Here is a 9,469-nt window from a genome sequence, read left to right as displayed (position 1 = left end):
TTGCTATAGCTCAATTAGCCGCGGCCTTTTACAACGTATGTGACATAGACAATTTTGAGTATGGATGCAGGCCCAGCTAGAAGCCCAACTGAGCAAGGAAAGTAGCTATGCGGAGGCCCTGTCAAGCCACGTACACGAAAATCTAATGCAACGTAGCACAAACAGATAGTACCAACTTGGATAGTAAAAGTAATCAATAAATTAAGAAAAATAATATGGATGAATGGATTAAAAAATTGGAGAAACACACCTTGCTTTATTGGTAGGTATAGATATAGATTGGGTTACATGTCAAGGTCATCAATGGAACTGTCACAACATACCAGCTCAGTTGCTATGCTTGTTGCCATAATAATACAATATGTCAGCATTTTGTGTTGGATAATAGCATGTCTTTACTTTATTAGTTTTGTAGGAAAATGATATCGAGGGAAAGAAACTAAATACTAGATGCCACTAATGAATTTGTGTCTCCACTTTGTGTTTGCGGGCGCGGTTTCTTCTGGCGCAAGTTGTGCAACTATCTCACTTTTTGATACAACTGCTTTAAAAGAAAATGAAGTTGTCATCAACTGATTCAGGTAGGCCGGGGGTTTCAACCTCCGTTTCGGAAAAAGCAAAAATAAAATAAATAAAATGAACTGATTCAGGTCCAACTGAACTCTGATGTCTCTGCAGTTTCCCAGAAAACAGGACTCTGCAAAAGCAGTTCATCCTGGGCACACAACCTCCATAGGCTAGTTGAGTACACATGGCGAGGCAGGTGGCTACAATATGCACCCAACCACAAGAGCTGGATATATCAGACTAGTACCAAAACTTCTGTGCACATTAGTTACATCTTCAGCCAAGAAACACAAAACCTTTCAAGTCCTGATACATTTGTTATGTGCTGCAATCAAGCCGTATAAACCTATCCCACGAATGTTAGACTCAACTTTTACGAGGGCGATACACGGTAGATGGTTTGTGTCCCTTGTCGGTGGTGTAAGCAGTTTTGACGATTTCAAGTCTACGGGGGCAAATTAGTAGTTCACATGGGGTGAGTGACGAAGTAGTTGAAGTCATGGTGCCGGACTCCAAGCTGCTTAAGCCAAGAGTCTGCTGCGCCGAAGAGGGAGACGATCCTCTTATGATCTCCTGTCCTGGGGTTGGTCCACAGAGAGCCCTGTATCTTGTTTGCTGCGAGTCCAAACGGGGCTAGTGATACTGTGTTGGCCTTCTGGTCATTCTGTTTCCCACTGGCAGCTGAGCCATAGGTCATGGTCTCCGGTGTGTGATCTGTTCAGAAACATTAATAATGCCATCAATACAGCTAGTTGCGGTTTGGAAACAGTGTTCAAGGCATGTCACTAGGGCAGCTGTTATTAAGGACTACAGTACCAATCCCTGCAAGGAAAAGCAGGGTCGAGTTCAAAGAATTGGCTTGGTTTAGACTCTCTACTGCGATTATTTTTTTGCTGGGAAGTGGACAGCTGGTGTGTCTAAGTGCGGTTGCACACCATTGCAATCCAAGCAAGCTTACACCACCCATGTATAATAAGTACCTGAAAGAACCCTTCCTTCATGGTAAAACATAGAAATTTCTACCCTTTAAGAAACAACTACAGATCTCTAAGAATAACTAACAAAGTCAAGCTATGTGACAAGAGAGTCTCTTTCTCCTCTTAACTGGGGAAAGAAACTGCTAGCACCTCCTTCTCTCGCAAGCAATTGTCTAATATACTTGAAAGCTAAGACACGGGGCCTTTTGAAACTGGAGATGAAGGTTTGGAAGCAAAATATCAAGCTGAACAAACCCTTGAAGAAAACGCTCATACTCTTGGAAGCTAAGCATCAATTGTTTGTTTGTGTGTGTGTGTGTGTGTGTGTGTGTGGTGGGGGGTAACATCTCGTATCATACCAATTGGCAGCAAAAAACATATCTTGACATTAATGTATCTAACATGCATCTTTTCTGGAATATAGCAACATAACCAAACACGTTAAGCACAGTGTGCCTTTACCATATATACTCCACGTAATCTGAACACTAGAAACCACTCAATCAAGCGGTCTCAAGCAAGGTAATTGAGAAAGCTACAGTTCATTTTGAGTTTCTTCCACCAAGGGCCACCAGACTGCCACCCCTCTATTTAAGAATAGTTTAAACATAGACCAACAATCCAGGGAAAGGTTTCCCCAAAGTACATACACATATTCTGCGCTTGTGACCGACATACTTCTGCAGTGCACATTCGTATGTCATGTGACTGAAGCAAACCTTTGACTAAGCTAGCACACTTTTGCATTGATTAAATAGTCAAAGCCTAATATTTTAAGTGAATCAGTTCCAACTCACAGCTTGGTAAAGAAGCAAAGAAAGAGTGCATGTTTATAAGAGTGGTTGGGGAATGGAACTGTCATAATGTCCCATGACCTTGCAGTCATCCTCTTCCAAGCACATTAACCCAATCTAATCGAAATCAGGAGAAAAGATCCACATAGTGCAAAGTGAAATTTGACTCAGTGTGTCTGCACGAACATCTAAACAACACAAATGGGCATCACCCAGAATCTAGGATGATTAGTGACTAGCATCATTGTCACAGGTCATGCAGCAATGGCACAGAGTCCTACGGAAATGATGACGTTCTTGTGCCATTAGAGATGATCAAACTGGTCTAGTTAGTGTCTTACATGCAACAGCAACGTACCTTGAAATGAAGAGGAAATGGTATGGTAAGTTAGGAAGCACGCAGACAAGTCCTTCACATTGCGTTGGTAGGGAATGTGGTAGATAGGATACCTAAATATAGTAGTAAAGATAAATGACAATGTCAAGAAATAACAATTATCACAGAGAATAAAATGAATAGCCGGGAAAGGATTTCTGAACAGAGAAACAACGCTTACTGCCTAGACAGAAATGATGAGAGCACCACGGGTCAAACTGAACATAAACACTTGAATTCACTACAGAACTACAAGTTGAGCACCAGTGGTTGCAATCTAGAATTACAAGCAAGGAAAATAGTATGGCTAGGCTATGCAAGCATGATTTGTGAAGAAACTCTTATGTTGTGTGATTGTTTGTCTGCCAAAATTTCTTTCTTTTAAAGAATAAAACTAAAGGGGGTAAGTTTGATCATACCAGGCAACTGACATCCAACTGACAGGCGAAAGGTCGACACTCTTCAGCGATGTCAACCCAGGAAAGCCCTGGGATAATTCATATACCTGGACGAAACAAAGAGCTAAGAATAGAGATAGCACGACTAGGATAAGCTAGTAGAAGATATGTCATAGAAATTCACCTTATCCATGAGGGGGATCCTTCCATAAGGAGAGCAAACTTCAAAGAACTCAAAGTACAAATGGCCAGGTCGCCTCCTGTTCCCTCCTACCACGTCGCAGTTAAATGAGTCGTCAGATGTTGAGCTCCAGGATCTTGACATCTTCTCATTGTCGTCATCATCGCTCCAGAAGTCCATGCCATAATCCTCACCAAAACTCCTGCAGGCAAAGATAAAACTGGTTCAGCCCACATCCAGAAATCAACATGAAGTCAAAATCAAGCATGGTTGTCTTGGTGCAGACCTGGATGCATTGAGGACTTTGTTGGTGTATAGCTGTATCCCTGACAAGTACGGGACGTAGTACTGAACCACCTTGTCCCCTCCGTGCAGCTGCACGGTGGCTCCGGCGCCGTACGCGCTCCACTCGTAGTACTGCTCCCACAGGTCGGCGAGGTTGAAGTACTCGAGGCTGTCGGCGTCGGCATGGTGCCACGCGTCATTGGACAGCCGGCCATTGGTCTGGATCAACATGATGAGCAGCAGCGTCTCAGTCTCAGATTAAGACATGACAAGTATGCATATCCTGCCCGCCTAGGACTGAAGGGCAGTCATTAATACTGGAACAGTTGAGCAGCGGACCGGAATTGACAAGCCAAAGGTAGGAATTTATGCCCGCAGCCGTCGCCACCGGGGACGCATCCCAATCAGGCAAGAGGAGGGAGGGAGGCACAGCTTGGCAGCAGTACCAGTAGGTGAATAAATTCTCAAAATGAACAAGGAACAAATATGTATGTACTACTACTAAAGTAGTACTCGCAGTTGTAATTATTCAGCATATCCGGTGCGCGAGCGAAGAAGCGGCGAGCAGTAATTCAGCGGCCATGCCGTCGGAGGAACAGAGGTGACGCGAGCGGATCGGCGGAGGAGTAATGGCGAATCCTGAAACTCCCGAGAATCGTACCGGCGCGGATCGCGTGGGCGGGCGCGGGGTTTACGGGGGAGGGGAGCGTCACCTTGGGGAGAATGTGCGTGTCGACTGTCGGGGTGGTGCAGTCGAGGAAGCGCTGCAGATTGGACGGCGGGCGGCCGTCCTCCACCCTCTGCCCGCCCATGGCCCCTCCGCGCCCACGCGCCTCCTCGCCCTCCGCGTCCACACGACCCTCCTACGGCCACGGCGATCGGAATCGCCCGCTCGCTCGCTCCCGGGGAAGAGGAAGCGGCCGAGCACGAGAGGTGGGAGAGCAGGAGAAGGAGAAGAACCCGAAGGGGCCTCGGCGGCGCTGCGCAGGAAGGCGGTATAGGCAGGGAGAAGGATTGGCGAGAGGGGGAGTGGGAGGAGGAGGGAGCGAGGGGGGAATGGTGGCTTTATTCGTCGGAGGGAGGGGGGGAAGGGAAGCCGCTGGGCGGGGTGCGAAACCGGCTACGGTTTGCTTTGCGCTCTCTCTCTTCTCTCCTCGCGTTGGCCTTGTCGGACGCCAACGCAAACGCTTCCGTGCTGGCGGTCTCGGTCTCTCCTCATCCCCCCACGTCAACCCGCGGTGGGGGGCGGCGAGTCGAGCCTGTGGCGTGGTCCCCTCCAGCTCTTAGCCGACCCGGTACCGCTAGCCCGCCCGGACCCGTCAGGGCCCGGTCGTCGCGTGCCTCTGCTTCAAAAAATCCAGACTTGATCCGCGGTCCTTTTTTCGAAAGAGGAAAATGGCAAACCGTGACGTGAATCACGTTTCGAAGAGATTTTATTTCAGAGAGATAAGTAGATTGTGAAATACTCCGTTGAAAGTGAAGCGCTGGCGTCCGATAAGATAATCCGTTAGCCCGCGGGCGGACCTGGCTGGATTTTCCCTTCAGTTAAAATACTGCTTTCCAGCTTTGACCCTCTGCCGTCTCGTCACGCATCTCGGTCACGTAGCCAAAGCCACGAACCGTTCAACTCGTCTATTATAGTACGTACTCCACAAGGAACCCTCTCCGCAAAAATAAATAAATGCTCTACGCACAAAAGAAAAAAAAATTTGAGGGCAAAAGAAAAATGTTGTATGGATAGAGGACGGAAAGTTCGCTAAAATAAAGATACAGGACGGAAAGCCACGCCAATTTTCGGCCGATCCGCCGATACCCCCACGCAATAAATTTTGGCTCATTTTCTGAGCTGCTGACGATAAACATATGCTGACTGGATCTTCTTGCCACTGATATGTGATAAACATGTCTTTCTATAATACTTCCTCCGTAAATAAATATAAAAGCGTTTAGATCACTAAAATAGTGATCCAAATGCTCTTATATTTCTTTACAGAGGGAGTATATGATACGAATGCTTGTGTGTACTCGATAAAAAGAGTATGTGATAAACATGTTTTTTTGTTTCTAATCCGTCTATTTTGCCTGTGTCGTATGCCTACTTGTTTTAGGGGGTGATGTATACTTTTGGTATTGTTGCTTGATATATGCCGTCAAGTTTTAAATTTGGTTCCCCGCAAAAAGTTTGGTTGTGTGCATCTCCCGGCAAGTAATCTTCTATTGTATACCTACTCCTATAACAAAAAGATAAGCTTTGTACTATATTGCTTTGCTAGTCATTTTCATTTATGTCATTTTGTGGAAATGATTGATTAGTTTTCTACGTACGTAGGTGGCATCTTGCTTTCTTGTGTTTCTTGTGCAAGCCGTTTTAGCTGAGGCTCATCCATTCATAAAGTGGGAAATTGATGGATTGGATAGGGTGAAAGCCATATCGATAAGATACGATTTCATCAAAAAAAGATACGTTGTGGATAACTAGAAATAGGTACATATGGGTCACAATTATTAATTAAAATTGGTAGAACGTCCACTTTGCAGGTCTTTGGGTATAGTATCTTGCTAAGTGTCTGACATTTGGTTGTCTAAAATGCACTTATAAATCATGTTCTTTAATTAATTTGGTTCCGCACCTTGTTCGTCAAAGTAAACATACAACCGCATCTCCTTTTTTTATAAGCAAACATACAAACATGCAATTGCATCTCCTTTCCACCGACATCTTTTGTTTTTCTAAACAAACATATTCATTTGAACACATTTTGCATTCCAACAATCGAACTTCATCCCAAAATAAATGACTCGACGCATGCAAGTAATCTTTTGAGTCACTTATTTTGAGATGGAGGCAGTACAAAATCAGTGACCTGACAGCCCCGAGCCGGTTCACGTAGGATGCCACCGAGGACGCCAGGTAATGGACCCAGCATGAAAATTGTTATCCTCCACAAAATGTCCAAAACCATTAGCTGTCCTGGCCATAATTCCAATGAAATCCTTTTGGTCAGATGGTTAGGTTTGGCATGTGTGCTTGGTCGGCACATGCACTGGCCTATCCAAGGCCACCAAGCTGGAGCTTCAGTATGGTCCAAAATAGGCCCCAAATAGTCTTGTCCTATGTGAAGAAACGAAGTGCCCACTTCCAATATTGTGTTCAGTTGTTACTATTCATTCTTCTCAAAAAAAAATTGTTACTATTCATTTTACTGTCTGGAAGTCAAGAGAACAAGAAGAGAAATCTGGCCCCCACCCATTTGATATTTGATACTTCCAACTGCGGGGTGATGTGATGGGGAAGGGTATCTTCATTTGGGAACGCTTGCTTCAATTTTCTTGGAGAAAGCGTTTGATCCTGAATTCCTTCTAGCCTTGCCTGGCTACATTGGAAAGGTGTAATGGAGATGCTGTCCACAATAATTAGTGTGGTACTGGTAGTAGTATAGGCAGCTTTATTCCCATGCCTTGCCTGTTGCGTTTGCTAGTACCCGCTTGCTCCTTGTGCTTTTGTGGCAGTTCCCTTTCTGCCAAAGCTTCCTTGCAGAATGATTTAATGGTGTCGGCCATAAGCCTAGATCAAGAATTCTCAATAATTTCTTATGCTGTCTAGTGAATTTGCGAGTAAATCATAGTAGCTTTAAAATCGCAAGTTGCTATAAGATGGAAACAAAGTGAGACCAAAACAATGCTACATATGAGAGCAAGTCTCAATCCTGATAGCAAAACTGTGGAGTTCGATTTGCCATCATTTAGCCTTCGGACTTAGCAAATTCAGCCCCTCAAACATTCACGGACGCGTCCGGTCACGTTCACGAACGTTCAAGCCTTAAATTTTCGTTCTTACAACCGGACATCTCAATTAGCACACCTTAAATCCGTACCGACTCAAGTATGTAAATGATGCATTGCACACATCGTCCGGCTACTACATCACAACATGCCATCAGACTATCAAAATTTGCCATGTTTGGCTATGGTGGAGAAGATCATCCACAACTGTCCTTGCCATTCTCAGCGTCATTGTCGTCCTTCTCGCGAAAGTACCGGTCGAAGACACCGTAGGGATCGAGCCGGATGTCACGTTGCCGGATCTGTCCGCCCTGTCGCTGTCCTCCTTCTCCTTCTTGGGTGGCAGTCCGACCATGGCACATACCACCGATTCTGCTCTCAGACGAGGACACGCGTGTTCCTCCACTGCCGCTTCTTTACAGTGCGGGTGCGGATGGCTTCCTCATATGCGGCTGCCGGCGCGGCCGCATCAGCGGCCTCCGCCATGTCGGCAGCTGTTGGGAAACGTAGCGTGCAATTCAAAAATTTCCTACGCTCACGCAAGATCTATCTAGGAGATGCATAGCAACGAGAGGGGGGAGAGTGTGTCCACGTACCCTTGTAGACCGAAAACGGAAGCATTTGACAACGCGGTTGATGTAGTCGAACTTCTTCTCGTTCCGACCGATTAAGCACCGAACGTACGGCACCTCCGAGTTATGCACACGTTCAGCTCGATGACATCCCTCGAACTCTTGATCCAGCAAACTGACGAGGGAGAGTTTCGTCGGCACGACGGCGTGATGATGATGATGGTGAAGTGATCCGCGCAGGGCTTCGCTTAAGCACTACGTGAATATGACCGGAGGTGTAAACTGTGGAGGGGGGCGCCGCACACGGCTAACAATGTTTGTTGTGTGTTCTAGGCGCTCCCTCCCCACATATATATAGGTGGGAGGGGGAGGGGGACAGCCATGGGGCGCCCCAAGTGGGGGCCTTGTCCAATTCGCCCCCCCTACCATCTTTTTCGGAGAGGGAAGGAAAGGGGAGAGAGGAGGGAAGGAAGGAAGGGGGAGGCCAAATTGCCTCCCCTTCCTTCTCTCTTCCCCCTTCCCCTTCCCATTCCTATTCGGCCAGCAAGGGGGGCGCAGCAGTCCATGCTGGCTGCTGCGTTTCCCCTCTTGGCCCAATAGGCTCATATAGTTTGCCGGGGTAGCCCGGAACCCCTTCCGGTGACCCGATACGTACCCGGTACCCCCGGAACACTTCCAGCGTCCAAATACTATCGTCCTATATATGAATCTTTACCTCTCGACCATTTCAAGACTCCTCGTCATGTCCATGATCTCATCTGGGACTCCGAACAACATTCGGTCACCAAATCACATAACTCATAATACAAAATCGTCATCGAACGTTAAGCGTGCGGACCCTACGGGTTCGAGAACTATGTAGACATGACCGAGACACCTCTCCGGTCAATAACCAATAGCAGAACCTAGAAGCTCATATTGGCTCCCACATATTCTATGAAGATCTTTATCGGTCAAACTGTTATGACAACATACGTTATTCCCTTTGTCATTGGTATGTCACTTGCCCGAGATTCAATCGTCCGTATCTCCATACCTAGTTCAATCTCGTTACCGGCAAGTCTCTTTACTCGATCCGTAATGCATCATCCCGCAACTAACTCATTAGTCACATTTCTTGCAAGGCTTATTACGATGTGCATTACCGAGAGGGCCCAAAGATACCTTTTCGATACTCGGAGTGACAAATCCTAATCTCGATCTATGCCAAACCAACAAACACCTTCGGAGATACCTGTAGAGCATCTTTATAATCACCAAGTTACGTTGTGACGTTTGATAGCACACGGGTCATTCCTCCGGTATCCGGGAGTTGCATAATCTCATAGTCAAAGGAATATGTATATGACATGAAGAAAGCTATAGCAATAAAACTGAACGGTCATTATGCTAAGCTAAAGGATGGATCTTGTCCATCACATCATTCTCCTAATGATGTGATCTCGTTCATCAAATGACAACACATGTTTATGGTTAGGAAACTTAACCATCTTTGATTAACGAGCTAGTCTAGTAGAGGCTTACTAGGGACACGGT

General features: G+C 46.2%; 1 protein-coding gene across 1 annotated transcript; it reads right to left on the bottom strand.

Moving 5' to 3' along the window:
• Window positions 1-775: 775 nt before the first annotated feature.
• LOC147990974 (uncharacterized) lies at window positions 776-4,666 on the bottom strand. The gene is made up of 6 exons (XM_087519356.1): window positions 4,292-4,666; window positions 3,580-3,797; window positions 3,297-3,495; window positions 3,134-3,219; window positions 2,697-2,788; window positions 776-1,281 (listed from the first exon to the last, which is right to left on the bottom strand). Exons 1-6 carry the CDS (start codon window positions 4,388-4,390, stop codon window positions 1,034-1,036), a joined length of 942 nt encoding a protein of 313 aa, XP_087375482.1. The 5' UTR covers window positions 4,391-4,666; the 3' UTR covers window positions 776-1,033.
• Window positions 4,667-9,469: the final 4,803 nt, after the last annotated feature.

This window comes from Triticum urartu, chromosome 1A (genome assembly GCF_056163025.1).
Source record: "Triticum urartu cultivar PI428250 chromosome 1A, HENAU_Tu73, whole genome shotgun sequence".
In the NCBI taxonomy this organism is placed as follows: domain Eukaryota; kingdom Viridiplantae; phylum Streptophyta; class Magnoliopsida; order Poales; family Poaceae; genus Triticum; species Triticum urartu.
This window is presented reverse-complemented; position numbering and strand designations above follow the sequence as displayed.